Source organism: Apteryx rowi, unplaced genomic scaffold, assembly GCF_003343035.1.
Source record: "Apteryx rowi isolate R43461 unplaced genomic scaffold, aptRow1 scaffold_224, whole genome shotgun sequence".
In the NCBI taxonomy this organism is placed as follows: Eukaryota; Metazoa; Chordata; class Aves; order Apterygiformes; family Apterygidae; genus Apteryx; species Apteryx rowi.
The window spans coordinates 651,141-666,647 of NW_020448575.1; the positions used below are offsets into that span (position 1 = coordinate 651,141).

General features: G+C 38.9%; 1 protein-coding gene across 1 annotated transcript in view; it reads right to left on the minus strand.

The window, feature by feature from the left end:
* The window catches only part of MED12L (mediator complex subunit 12 like), a 157,034-nt gene that overhangs the window by 14,392 nt on the left and 127,135 nt on the right, over positions 1-15,507 (minus strand). Inside the window, exons 28-38 of the mRNA XM_026065168.1 lie at positions 15,369-15,443; positions 15,056-15,246; positions 14,574-14,735; positions 11,795-11,906; positions 10,454-10,543; positions 8,421-8,530; positions 7,773-7,908; positions 7,119-7,286; positions 5,312-5,674; positions 4,311-4,467; positions 2,827-3,044 (exon numbers count right to left, since the gene is read on the minus strand). Of these exons, the coding sequence (XP_025920953.1) occupies positions 2,827-3,044; positions 4,311-4,467; positions 5,312-5,674; positions 7,119-7,286; positions 7,773-7,908; positions 8,421-8,530; positions 10,454-10,543; positions 11,795-11,906; positions 14,574-14,735; positions 15,056-15,246; positions 15,369-15,443 (1,782 nt within the window). The remainder of the gene's footprint in view (positions 1-2,826; positions 3,045-4,310; positions 4,468-5,311; positions 5,675-7,118; positions 7,287-7,772; positions 7,909-8,420; positions 8,531-10,453; positions 10,544-11,794; positions 11,907-14,573; positions 14,736-15,055; positions 15,247-15,368; positions 15,444-15,507) is intronic.

Below are 15,507 nucleotides of genomic sequence, written 5' to 3' on the forward strand. Positions count from 1 at the left end.
TTAAGTAATTGCCTTACAATTAATGCATAGCTCTAAAGTTACACTCATAACTGATGAAACACAGAATCAGTGTATTTTATTACTACTTTTCATGCTATAAGAATCACATGTTCCTAACTTGATGCATACAGTTAGTACTATTTATACAGAACACTTCCAGCTGTCTCAAACAACTAGTTATATGATCATATACTGTCAAAGTATTTCTGCATTTAAGTAGAGCAATGCAAAAAAGAAATTCCGAAGCTAATTGAAATCTTTACACTGCTCACCTGCATGTACACCCAGAACGCCAGTGTTTAGGAGACTAAAATTCCTTTTAGGTATTTTATGATGCTAATGAACCTCAATTCTTTTATAAAATTTATGAAAAGAAACTATAAACATGGAAAGGACACCTTATCACTCATAGAAGCCTATTAATTCTATACATACAATTCAAAAACTTTGGAACAAATCATACCCAATGCCAATTACTTCGAGTTGGGTAGATACTTTTGTTTACCAGTTGCAGAGATATAAAAAAGAAACTTTCCCTATATGAGTCCAGCCTAAACAGATGTATTGTAGCAATTCTTACAAATTACCTTGTTTCCTAAATTTCCAAGTACTACCTTCAGGACTGTTCATTTTCACTGTGTTTCCTACTCTAAATCCAGGACTGCACAAAGAACAACCTCAACTGCTGAAGTGTTATTTTGCTGAATAAAGCAGCCCTGCACACGGCAGAGTCAGAGAGAGCCCGAAGAGCCCCACGTCACGGTGCTGCCAGGACCTCAGAGGGGTTCTTGCAGCGTCCGTGTTGCCAGTGGGCACTCAGACAGCAGGGGAAGCGCACAGACAGCCTGGGTGAATCGTTCACTCAGCTCCCGGCAGCGAGGGTTTGCAAGTATCAGGCTGAACGAATCTCCCCAAACATCCAGTAAGGCAAGATGTTAGAAGCAGACAGAAAAGAACATGTCAGTCTGTGCTACTCCCCAGGACACCGTAAGGGACCCGGCTACACATAACACTGCGTAAAGGTCCTGGGCAACACGAGTTTCGCTCGCAATGCTCTGGTTTGACGTGGCCTACATCAGTTTGACTCATACCGGTTTACTCCTGAAACAACACAGATCAGTATCAGCCATGCTGACATGGATTAAAGAGCATCCAACACCTGCCATACATTAGTTGAAAGAAGTTTTTGAACCTACCCAGCTGAACTTTAGTGCAATTTTTACATGTAGGACTGCCTTCATTAAAGTAAGATCCCTATTTTATGAAAAAGTCCACATCACAGACACCTTAAACTCAATTAGGCTTGGATTCATGTCTTCATGATATGTCTGTTCTCCTTACTGACAAGCTAACCGTTATCCTTAACACTTCAGACATTGTCTTTGTCTGAAACCAAAAGGGAAATACTGTACAACAGATTCTGTCATCTAAATGTGACAGTGTTAAACAATATTTTTTTAAAGGCAAGAATAAGATGTCATTTTAGACCTTCAATTACTACTTTTTATCCACCTAGCCATAAATAGGAATCACCTTTTGTTTACATAAGGCTCTTATTTAAACCTGTATTCTAGCCTGATAATCCGAAGACAGTTGGATCTAACACTAAAAACAGTGAGGTGCTGCTTAATGTAAGAAATACTACAGCAGGGATTCTATTAAACAGGAGGCGATGGCTCACTGTGTAGAGCCACATATCCTTACATTTAGGGTACCTAATTATCAGTACCTATTAGTACCTCATAGTGCCTAGGAGACACCAGTGAGGGATCATGTACCCACTGAACCAGTGACCTTAAACACATACCCAGAGCTCTCGGGGTTAAAAAAAAAAGTAGAAAACAACAGGCATACCATGGTTTCAGAATTATGAGCAGCGTCATGCAAAACTATTCTAGCTCATCAGCAATTTAAGCACTGCAGAGAGTTTTGTAGGCATCATAGCAGAGAGACTGCAAGAGGGATTAGAAAGATAATGAGGGAGCTCTAACAACACAGAGGCAGGGTGGGAGAAATTTCAAGGATACTCGCTAAAAATTGTAACTATTATGAGCAACCAGGGCACATCACCAAGAGGTTGAAAGCAAGACTCAGCATAAGGATATTGTGAAATAGATTGTATGGAGGGGTAAGAATGGGTACGGAAAGGCTTTAAAAGTAAAGCCAAGCAATTATTAGTTCTCTCCTGAGCAATTCTGCACTACCAACTACTATACACACATTGCTGGTTATCTGGGATCTGAAAGCCAGTTTTCTGTCCCTTGGTTCTTACATCACCAATTCAAGGGATGCCGGTCTGTAGTGATAGTCTGAAACGTAGCTCAGGCTCTGAAGGGAGCTGCACAACAGGCACGTGCAGTTTTGCACACAGGAGCTGCGCTCTGCAAAAACGTTAGGAAAAGAAACAGCAGCTACTTCTAGACAACACGTGTGTCCACGTGCACACACTTACAGAAATGGCTCCTGCTGGACTTTCTGGAATTTTTAAAGACATTGCCATGTCTCTGCTGCTTACTTGTAGCTTGGAGGTATACAGGATCATGCAATCCCATTACGAAAGCCACTTCGACACAACAGGAAGATAATGCAGCACCAAGTAGCAGAAGCAAAAGCTGATTTTAAGAGACATAATACAAGTAGAAAGGACTGAGAGACCAAAGGGCAAATAAAGTCTAAAAGCAGACGGCCCTGGCTAAGCAATATTTGGGGAGTTATTGTGACAGTAAACGTCAAACAGCTCTCAGCATCGGACCCTATATATGGCAAGCAGCCACAGGGAAGCTGAAATCCACTGTGTCGCTCTTCCGTTTGGGGGTTTGGACCAACCTGTTGGAGAGACCGTGACTGTGCTTGCTGCCTCAGGAGTCGCTGCTGCTGCTGCTCTTGCTGCAGGAGTTTCATCTGGAGCAACTGCTGCTGAGAGGTGATCGCATGGATGGAGGGGGGCTGCATCATGGTGCCGGAGCGGCGCTGAAGCATGTTGGACAGGGCTTGCTTTGTGTTCGTTGGAACAAAGGAGCCTGTCGGATCCAACCTGGAGCCACCTAAAAAAGCACCAAAACCACAAATGCTGTCTCTGCCTTCCTTAGGAAAGTTGTTGGTACAGATCACTGCTAATTCATCAGCTCCTATGTGATTTGCACTAGGAAAATGATAAGTTTATCTCTGTAAAGGCAGACAATGAACCGGGTCAAACCAGATGCCTGGCCTGAAAAATTAAATGGGCAAAATAGCTCTGAAGACTACCACTCGTGAATGAGAGTGAAAAGCAAGAAAAGCTATGGGCTGCCACATGCTCTATACCATATAAAACATTTGACTACTACTGAACAACAAAAGTTCCACACCAGACCAAAAGCCTGTTATGAACAGTTTATTATGTAAAGCCCATTTTTTCATGATACAGTAAGAATTTATGCACTCTATGCTACCGGAAAAAAATCATGTGTATGTGTGTATATATTTTTTTATCTCAACATACTAATGAAAGTACATTTTATATATATATACACATGTGTGTGTATGTATACATACATACATACATATACACACACATACATATATATATGTGCGCACACACACACACGCGCACATATTTTTAATCAGCATTTTGTTGACTTCGTAGCCACTATCTGGTGTTTTCTGAAGACTTTTATGCACCTAAAATACAGATCTAGTTACAGCTGGAGCTTCAGAATAAATATTTAGCATTTATAACTGTCTAAACTTCTAAACTTCTCTTGTGTATTTTCGCATAGTGCTATAATAGCTGTTTCTCAAAACATCAAAAACTGCTGCCCTTACAGCAAGCAAAACACATATGCTAAACTGTATAAACATTAACGGGAAGAAACAAACAAGCCTACAAGAATTAAACACATGTGGTTCTCAAATGCTGAAACAATGTTAATTCATCCTTCTAACAGACGTTAAATGTAAATTATAGCCATCTCAGTTCTTGACACGAATCAAAGAAGAAATAGCCCAAAAGATCTTTCATTTCTTTTAATCATCCCCGTTATTTAACTCCTCAGCAAAGTTCTACCAGTATTCTTCTTTTGCTATCACCACAAACGCATCAGTAGGTCATTTTTGTTTATCTACCAAAGAACTTTAATAGCTTAGTAGAGACATACTTAAAACTGATAATGGAAAGCCCTTCTAAAAAGAGGTTAACTAAAGGAGTAAAACAAATTGCATTAGCAGTCACAGCCTGCTTTGGAAAAAAAGTTAAGTCAAAAATATGGTTCTAAGTCAATTTTTCTTAGACATGAAGTAATAACACCCCCGAACTCAAAGCTTACGCATACCTGGCGGCAGGGGCTGGTTCTGAACAAAGAAACCGGGCTGTTGCGGCTGCCCCACGATGTTGTAGCCCCACAAGGCAGACTGGGGATGGTGCATCATTTGAGAGGAAATAGGTGAATAATTAGGAGGCACTCTGTATAAAGTGTTCTGTGGGTAGTCCTTAAAATATACAGTAAAAGTGAATGTTACTGACATTCATACCTTACTAACTCATAAATAATGCCAATTTTCCTACTAAATTATTAAACGATAGAGACAGTTCCTATTGTCATTTGTAATGATGTAAAAAACAGATTAAGTCTCAGGCTGCCCACAGGTAATTAACACTAACAACTTCATAGACACACCATCCCTTTCTACCTTATTAGCAAGTATTTTCTATGGGCTATCATTAGGTGTAGCACTAGTACAGCTTACTGTATCAGTATATAATAACAGGAGGAGCTTAACTGAAACATCAAGAAAGTCCAGAAAACCATGTTAATCCTGCAGCTATTTAAAATGCCTCTTTATTCAACACATTCACAAAGCAGCTGGACGCTGACAAAATACTATTGCATCTACAACATAGATTGATTCAAACTGATTTCCATTTGAATGGGGCCTGGGTTTGAACCAACATGGTTGCTCTCAAGATAACTGGAATCGGAGGAAGGTCAGAAACTGATATAAAATAAAACAGCTGTACTTCTGCACCAAACACAAGAAACAATAAGCAGCAAATATGGAACATGCACAATATTTAGGGAGTAAGAGCTAGTCTAGCACCTCTTATACAGCATTTCAAGCTCTCAGTACAGTACACTCCTATACACTAATTCTCTCAGGAGCTTTATTTGATAGAAATCCGTTTTTCTTCTGACCTTCTCCATTTCCTCCCCTCATTAGGCCCAGCTACTACCAGGTGTAGGACAACTTCCGCAGGGAGCTGAGATACACAGCATCACGCAGCAGAGGCTTCAGCAAGATATTTCAAGTTTTGTACTGTGCACCAATCACTTACATCAGCCCTTGAGCTTGACTTTGACTTTCTCTTCCTGCCTTTCGTTTTCTTCTCATCATCTGTGGTGTGTTTTCCCTGATCTGAGAGCTCTGCTGACTTTCTTTCTGGTTCCTGAGACACAGGTGTGGTAGGCTCTTCCTCCTCCTCCTCTGGAGGAAGGGGCAAGGGCTCGAGGTAGTAACTCCGTGGCTTAGGTTTTGGATGCGTGTGGTACAGGAGGAGATGCTGCTGGTCCTCATATTTTATTACTTTCCTATCAACACGAACTGTACCAAACCAAGCCCAGGAGAGAGGAGCAGGATTTTTATGACCTTCAAATAAATCCCAAGGGGACACCTTTTGTTTTGTTGAAACCTGGAGACCCTGTTTCAAAATAAAAGTAAAKTTAATATTTTAGGAATGTTGAACTAGAGTGAGTTACTTGCTTTTGTGCATCATGATTCAAGTCAGAAAACCCAGTAAGGGCTTTTTCCCCCACAACAAGATGTACCAAACGCATAGAGGTGGAATTTTAACTTCTRTCCAAGGCTGCCACTAGATAAAAGCAGCTATATTTTTATTGTATCATTTACTTATAGCCATGCTAAAATCCTCAAGTTCTATCTATCACATTTTGGAGAAGAAATCAAATAATCTATCAAAAATTGTTAATGAGAGGATATATTTGCTAAAGGTTTACATATTTAAATAAGGGGAGATAACTGTCAGCACTGTCTTGCACAAGTGCTTAGCTAGCCTGCAAAATAAGAGGTTCCCTTCACATTGCCAAACCCCTCCACAACAATAGTTAGTACTCCATCTCCCCCCCCTTCTTTCCTCTGTCTTTTGTAAGCAGTATCCTGCTCCCGTCTTACTCCCAGCAAGTAATAGCTCAAACGGTTCCCAAGCAGAACAAGCTCTCAAGTGTCAGATTCTGTTGTAAATGCAAATACATTTGTAAAAGCTTCTGCGATTCCACTCCAAGTAAAACATGATTTGTTTCACGGCACCTTGTGTGGAGTTGGCCAACATCAGCCAAGACCTTAGACTGCAAAACAGAGCAAGCTGATATCCACGTTTGCTATGTCAGCAGTTAAGAGTCAACCACGTATTCTGTGGATTTAACTATGAAGGACTTGCAACAAACTTTATTCAGTTCCAGTTTGTGGAGATTTTGGTGCCTCAATTTTAAACAAATTAGACAGCAAAAGGTCATCAAAACTACTGAATTTGTATGGATGGCATAAAATTGTTTCTACTAAATATACATATACCTAAAGTTCTGAGAATATCTGCAAATGTCAGTGAATCCTTATGGAAAGGACAGGATGTTTATCATCAATAGTGACGCAGGGATGGTGATGCTGGTATATGGCTCGAGTTGCACCGGGCAGTTCTAACATGCACACTTGGCGTTTAACAGCTCCCTAAGCCTCTCTCTCTAAACCCACTCCTGCTTCACACTCCCAGAATTTTCACACRGATCATGCAAATAAAAATTGTGCAGGTGTATTCAGAACAAAAATATGTTTGATACCAAAAAAAGGTCAGTCATCTGGAACTATTTTTAAAGATATTATTCTGCAAGCCCAGGATTCCGCACTTCTAGTATCCTTGCTCATAGAAAACCTAGCTGCTTAAAAGAGACTGCACTGCCACTGCTGAAGTTTTAATACAACTGAATCTTAGAAAGGTTTGTTACAGCAGAAGTACAATACTTTTATGATACCAGATATAAACGCATGCACTGTACAAGCTATACCCGTTTACCTGACTTTCCTATACACCAAAAAATCATGAAAAAACTAAGATACAAGCAAACATTTACTCTTGCCTGTTTCTTATCAATGGAGTCGAATCCTGCAATTTTGTTCCCCTTCGTGTCGATCAAGGATCCCATTGGCTCACAAGTAATAATGTCACATGTCTGCTTTGGCAAAGGGAGCAGCTGGCGAACCTTGTCAATGCTTTCTGAACGCTTGTCTCCCAGCTCTTTCTAAAGAATAAATAAAGAAATGAAGGGGAAAAAAAAAAAGGGGGAAGAGAAACTGCACTGCTTTCAATATTAGAAAACATCCAGTTTCTAGATGAATCATTTCCCTGTACTTTTACTAAATTTATTCAAGTATTTGTTGCAAGGGTGTTTTTTTTTTTTTTTTAAGAATAAAAGTTATCTTTTCGTCTCCCTTGAACAGAACATAAAATATATAATACAAGGTAAATGCAAATTTAATGTCTCAAACATGAATAGGTTATTCTCTTCCAGGGTCTCTAAATGTAATTTAGATAGAAGAAAATATTAAAACTCTGTCTTCCCACTCTTGCATTCCTATTTTTTATTATCTTCTCTTCCTCCTTGTTATCACTAGTGCTGCCTACTGTTCCTACAGGCCCTCCTAGACACTAAAAATGACAGGAGTAAAAGATGATCACAAAATGCGATTCAAAAGAAATGCTGAATATAATCAGCCATAACACTTACTTTTAATTTTTTCACTAAATTCATGTAAGCTCTTTTGTTTTCCTCAGGCCCTCCTTGGGATGCGTTTGATAAGTCCGAGGCTAGCGTCCCATTGATCAGGACRCCCAGCATATCAAGCACTGTTGTGAATAATTCACTGAGAGTAAAAAGAGAAGTATTACCTTGAGGAACMACGAATTGCCAAGAGATCCAGCGGACAGATATTCGTGGCAAAGGCCATAAACACAACCGTTTAGACCAACCAGATTTGTCAAGGCGTTCTGCATACTCATACGTTTCAGCTTGCATGCCTAAGCCCCAGTGTATACATACATGCAGGTGGACTGTCAGACATGCACACAAATCTTATTACACGCCATAGCTCCAAGTKGCAGACAACACAAGCAGCTAACAAATAGCCATCAGAAACTATAGGCTCCATTTAGGAAAGCACTCAGGTACATGCTTGTTAAGGAAATGCACAAATAGTGTCTCTAGTGCTCTCAAAAATAGAGGTGCTCCCCAAGTGAGACCAGTACTAAGCACAGAAGTAGCACTCAAGCAATAATAGGATAATGGGGGGGGGGGGAAGTAGTAAGAACATACATGCCATCTAAAATTAAAGGCACTAGAGGCATTAATTAGCTTGTTTAAATAGCGCAGACATACTTGTTGGTCTGCATATCAACAGTTCCTGAAGTAATTATCTGAAGGAGCAGAAGTGCCCAGTCTGTGGTCCACTGGGTACTTCTCTGCACTGTATCAAACATTCCACCTACCTGCAAAATAATACAACACACAGCAAAGTTCTGCGCATATCTCCAAGATGCATGCTTCCCTTTTAGTGTGCATTACTTCTAAATAAAACTGCTACCCACTCCCAAGTGTTCCTGTGTGCTGACTGCCATCTTGATGCACTGTCCTTAAATAACTTTTCCTCCCCATCCCATGCTCCCAGCAAAAAGTTTCTCGTAGGAAGGAATTACATAAAAGCAAAGTGGTATTAAACTACTCTTTCAAACAGTTTCACATCTTCACATTAGTGTTTGATGGAACAAACTTTGAAGTCTTTGAAAAGATGCTCAGAACTGAAAAGGTGTTCAATTAAAGCTTTATAGTTACTGCTTTCTTCCACACCCAAAAATTAGACAATAATGTCCAGTGCGAAGAGAAAAAGATCTGAAGAACAAAATATTATTGAATAAAAGTTAGAAGTGCTGAATGATATATTTTCCTCGTGAACAAATTTTCATTATTTCACTATTTCTAGTATAGTATGATACTGTAAAATATGCCTTTATTTTGAGAAGAAACAACTTCAGCAAAACTAGTCCTTCAAAGTTTGTAAGCAAAATACACAAGATAYTTGCTCAGGTTGTGAGCCTGATTTCCACACTGGTCAGAATAGAGCCCAAACCCCAAATTTCAAAGGTACAACTCTTCGCCTACGTAATGAAAGCACAGCTCAAGCCTTCTGACAGTGACAACCCCATAAAGGGAAAATATCTCTGTACCACACAACAGGATGCCCAAGGGAACTTAGGTCAAAACTGCACTGCTCTTTTCTTATTGGTATACTGCATCTCAGGTTCTCCCTGTCCTGTGATGATAATACTGTCAGCTCCCCTGCTTTGCAGATTACCTCTGCACCCAATATCTGCTTCAAATCATTTTGCTTGATGTGTCCCACTTTCTATCCTTCCAAAAATAAATCTTTTTTATTTTGTCATGTTTGTACTCACTTTAAATCCTTCATTGTTTGTGCTTGCAATTGTTCCACTTCACAATTCTTCCCCATGCTTAATGCTTAATTCAGAGTTGGGTCTTTCTCAATAAATACAAAGACTGTTTCACATCTCAGTACCCAATTTTAGCTCCTAAACCTTGTTGAGCTTATATACAAGAAGATTATTCTTTGAACTATATATGTGGTTTATTGTTCGCAAAGGGATAAAATCTAGTTGCTTTGGTCCTGAACCAAACATTGCCCATACCAGGAATTTTCCCAACCCATGAGGAAGGACATGCCTACACGGTACTAAGCGGGCAGGTGACAGCTGCTTTGGTGTAAATGCTGTGCAACTTCCGGAGAGATGGGAGGAGACCAATGCTGCAGTGTTACTCTTATCTTGGAACCTCCTCATTTTGGCTTTAGACATAGTAAGTCTCCACACAACTACTGCACTGTGCTAGAAAAGCTGTGGTGCTGTCTGGTACAAAAGTGTCATGAGATGTGGGACGTCAGAGAACTCAATGGAAACTAAAGTTGATTAATACATGTATTCAAATAGATGCAACTGAAATCAGACATATGGAGTTAAACAGCCAAATCTTCCCGAGAGCTCTGAAAGTCTCAACTATATTATCTGCCTAATTCCATAAAATCCTCACTTGTCATATCCTTGGAGGATAAATCAGCCTGTCAGTGGACAATGTCCACAAAAAGATGACACATATGTGATGTTCTAGACATGCTGAAAGGAAGAAGGCAGCATAAAAAAAAGGAAAAAATCAGCCATAGACTGATACTACCCATAGCTGGTGCCCTGCCGCCCCGGCGAACCCCATGGCGCCCAGCCCCTAGGAAGCAGCCGGCCCTCACTCCTCCTCGACACGACGCTTCTTGCATCTAACCATGTACCCCAGAGACTAGCTGCTACATTTGTATATACCAACAAGACAATCATGTGAGTTTTGCTTACCAAATTAAGACGAAGTTGTAAGGCTTCATGCATCATTTGTCTAGCTTTAACATCATCCTGGTATCGTTCTTCCCTCCAATTACTAAGGATCTAAAAAAAGGCAATTGATTAAGGTGGTTTTGTCCTTTTAAACGATTTTCTCTCTTTAAAATTTAAATCTTTGTGTCCATTATCTATAAGGCATCATAAAAGATTAACAATCTTTCTATCCTCATGTCTGTCCAAAGTTTAGAGTAGATTAAACAAACTAAATGGGGTAAAAGTTTAATTTACAGAGAGGTGGAACAAATGTGATACTCTGCCATCAATCATGAGTCCAGATCTTGCTGTTCTAGCAACAAAGATAATACGTAGTTTTGTTATTTATATATATATTTATTTATTTATAATATTGTTTGAAACATTCTAACTGCTTACCATGAGGCTAATAAATGGATCTCTTACATTGGATGCAACTTCCCAACAGGATCCTGTTGGACCCTTTGGATGAGTAATATTCAGAGCCTTAATGAGCTGGGACTAGCTGAATTTTAGAGGAAACCCCATACAGCAAAAGGAGAGGCCAAGTGGCAGTAACACCAAGGAAAGAAACAAAGGAATGGATTTAACTAGGATGTGAAGCAAAGCCAGAAACTGAATCTGAGCTGAGAGGCGATACGAACAAATAAAGGCCCTACAAGTATCAATTTTCATTGTCACAGTAAGTTACAGAAATAGAGACAGAAAAAAGGAAAAGGATTCCCACTACACTGGGCACTGTATATATTCATTTTAAAGTCAGCGTCAGTCTGAAGGAGCTAACTTTCCTGGAGGCTAGAGCACGAACCAGACGGCAGCAGGAAGGCTAGAATCCTCAGGGCTTGCAAGTGAGCACAAGTCATCCAAAAGAAGAGCTATAGGGATGATTTCTTCTGGGCAATGGATCAGTTTAGGACTAGGGGGGKTTTTGTTTGTTTTTTTAATATTCTAAATTCTTAATGTGTACCTACTGGAGAAGATGAAGAGTTTTCCCAAAGAAGGTAAGTTTCAAAATTATAAAAATTTCTTATGACCAAGCTAGAGACTGAAAAGACTCTCAGAACAAACATGTATTATTGTTTTTCCTGGAAAGAACTGAAATCAGGCTCAGGTTCATTATATCTCTCTGTAACAATTTCAGAAATAACAATTTATTTGCTCTCAAAGACAAACAAAAGCCCTCCCCTTTCTTCCTTCCTTGGACTGTTCCTTTTGGCATATGACACGTTATAATTTTCCTGGTTTCGCACCATCCTGTACACATAAAACCGATGACACATCAATATCCAGTGAAGGGTGCTCAGGATTATGTGCTTGTTTTACCTGATTAACTTGATTCTGCAGTGATGTTAGAAGCCCTTCCCGTTGCTCATCCTGTCCCTTAAGGCAAGTAAGTACCAAAGAAAGGAAAGGTTGCTGACTCAAAAGAGACATGCTTTAAGAGAGGCAAACACAGAAGATTCAATTAGTAAAGTTATTTTGATACTTCCTGTCTTCACTCCCTTCCTTGTTTTGTCTACTTTTTTTTCTGGAAGCGGCACTGCCTGCATCTACTGCTGTTTCTGTTTTAGTAAATTAAAGCCTTACAAGACAAATTAAAAGAACATGCCAATGAGAGCGCAGAGCACAAACCAATATAAATGAACACGTTACGCATGTCATTACTGAGAACCTACCTAGCTCATGGCATTGAATGACCAAGAATTACATGGACACTTGAAAGCCTGACTCAGAAACAGAACGGGCTGTTTTAAGACTACTTTGATTAACCAGGGATATAATTCTAGTGGCGACAAGGCAGCTAAAATTTCTAATCCATGTTAGTGGTTTGAAGTGAATTCCAAGTTTCACTRACAAGTGCTGATTAGAATGACAGCTGCTAAATTCCACTAAAATTTTAGCACCAGCTTAGTGTAGGTAAATGGAGACACAGCTTTAGCTGGTTGTAGGAGACATGCTATGCCAATGTAAGAACTTTCAGAATAATTTTTTGTATTAATGTGCATCAGTTATAAAAGTAAAATTAAAATAAACTGAAAGAAATACACTGAAATAAACTTTGAAGTACAACATGTGAAGTAGAAAAGTTAAAAATCAAGGTCAGCAAAGGAATTTGAGTAACAGTTCATGCAATCAATTTCACAATTTTAGCTAACCTGGAAAATTACATGCATCATTAAACACAATAGAAATACATATCCAGGCATACAGATGCATATTTATTACAAGTATTCATTTCAACAGTTATTTTTATTTGGCATTTAAATTGACTTTAATAATTTAGGTGAAAATTAGTATAAAGGATCAGCAAAATGTCAAGGTTCCATAAAAGTAGTAAAATAGAGAGTCTTAATTTTCGATGTCATGTTAAATAGTGTTTTTTCAGATTTGAGACACAACATGGTATGAATACCTCTTCATTTTCTCATTAATTTCCATGGAAAATTTGTAATTTGCAAGACAACAATTATTATTGCAGTTGCCACCCTTGCTATACAAAGCAGAGTTTGAAATAAGAAAAACAGATCAACCTTCTTACTTCTTATAAAAATCTCATGTGTAGATATGTTACATAGTAAGATCTCATACTTCCGTAGTGTCACTGTTTTTGTCATGCAAGGAGTAGCAAAATTTGTTTTTTTAGCATGAAAAGACAGCAAAGCTTCCAAAAGCACACAGAAAGGAGGTTTGTTGTTACAACTGTAACACGTTTGTAAATGTTTTTACTTTTGTGCAAAGGAACCACCATGGAGAAAGGGCTCAACAGTTTCTACAGGCATTTTATTCATGCTTTGAAAGAAGCTTGTTTAAAATTTTTTATGCACTCAAACTCTCACGTAAGAAAAGAACCTGAAGCCAGAGGTAGGTTCCATATTCCTTTCTACTGATGCAAAAAGCTGACGGAGCCAGGGAATAATGGAAAAGTGCTGAAATGCTCCGACTACTCAGAAACATCTAGCAAGGAGACCAGCAAAGCAAGATCTCCATTTTTATCTACTAATGGACAGTGCAGGTATTACAAATGAATTAGACGACGGACAACAAAGAGATGTGTTCATAAGGATAATACAAAGGGTATTTAAATCAAAGGCTGAATATAGCAAACAAAACTTATACAGGTCAACATATTACATGAGAATCTTATTAAAGAAACAGTCTAGATGAACTAGGGGAGTCCAATATTACAGAGTGTAGCCGGCATACTAGAATTATGATGGAAAGAAAAAAATTAAATTTAAAGGGAAAATAAGTTAGATGGAGGAGGCTGCAAAATGTCAGTAGATTTAATGAGAACCATAAATCAAAATCAATACATGCAACACAGGTTTACAAGAGTACTATAAACTGGTAACGCCCAGGTATTGGTCCCCCACTCAGTGAAAGCATACTGCACAAACAATGCTGAGGGAGATCAAAAAGGCAACGCACAGTAGTAATGCAGTAAGAACAAAGGAACTTAGACAGTAACATGTACAACAATCAAATACCACAAGCCTTTAAGTGATTTGTTTTCTTGAACAACTGAAAGTTTGGAAGAGCTTCACAAGAAAAAAGATTGTCAGTATTTGAAGCTAAGAGACCTTGTTATATACAGTATTTGATGTAATTTCTACCATAACTATAAGAAAGTACAAAGAAATTATAGGCATTGTGGAGGAATATTTTACTAAAGGAAAAAATCAATAATCATTAAGTTATTAAAGCCTCACTGGTTTAGAAAGTTACAGGTGAGTTTCAATCTTCACTATTCCCAACAGAAATTAAGTATGACATCTGAACAGCAAGGAAAAAGGCCTACTCCCATGGAAGGGCAGAGGCAACAAGCCCTCTGACTACCCTTTTAAATCCCTAAGATTTCCCATCAGCACACTGCAGAGTAGCCACTGCAAGATTGGTTACAAAGCTTTCACATCTCTTCCTCTGAAATCAATTAAATTTCTTTACATGAAATCTGAACCTGAATCACATTTGAGGTTGATAATTTGCTACTCCAAAAAAGTGAATCAGCAAGGTCTTGTGAAGCAAAAGCAAAGCCTCCAATACACCCCCCCCCTAAAAATCATCTTTCAGCTCTACGCACACAGATCTGCCAAGGTCATACCTTTTTTGTTTCTGTCTGTCTCTTTCCTTCTTAGAAGATGACCCCAAATGCTGGCCTTTCTCCAGCTCCTCTCCCGCAGCTTTCAAGACCCTACCTTGAACTGAGGTAGGCAGTTTTGCAATCAAGGGAGCCACTAGCCACACTCCTCGGCGTTCGGAGGAACTAGAAGTAGACCAAACTTATTTCACTCAAAATAGCCATCTAATTTTGCAACTAGTATTAGCTATTATAAGCCTGAACTGCTTTAATAATGCAGTTGACAACACATCTGGAGTAACTAGTGTGGACTAAGCAATCATAATTGCTGGTTTCCAGAAGTTCAAGAATAGCAACTGTATTTATTGTTACTAAAGCAAATAGAAGTAACCTTCAAGTAGCTCATTTCTGTACAAGCCTGTTTCAAGTGCAAAAAGGCTAGGCAGTCTATGCATAATTAAGTATCACGTTGGCTAAAATAATTAAAAAGGTACTACAGAAAATACCTTAGGAATGTCTTTTTACCATTCTGTCTTGTATTACTTGTGTCAGCATTTCCAACAGAGTTTGGATTGAAGAGGCCTATACCAGAGTTAGAAGAGTTATTGTTTAGATCAGCGGATTGCTGAAACACCTCTATTGTCGCCTTTGCAATATTATCCAACAAGCTGTTCATTTCAGCCACAGACCCAGAACCCTACAGTAAAACATAAGTAAACTAGCACATTCATGGTATGTTTGCTCACGGACTAGGTTAAAATTTAACATACTTTATTGCATTAAATATTTAGATGAAAATGTTTGAAAACCAATACTCACAGGCTCTTTCATGCACTGCTTGATCATTAGCTGCAGCTCCAACCAAGACTGCCGGAGAGTCCACTGATCCAAGTTCTGGATAAGAATTAACATTGCAAATACATGTGTCAAGACATTACAGGTCTGAGGAAAAACATCT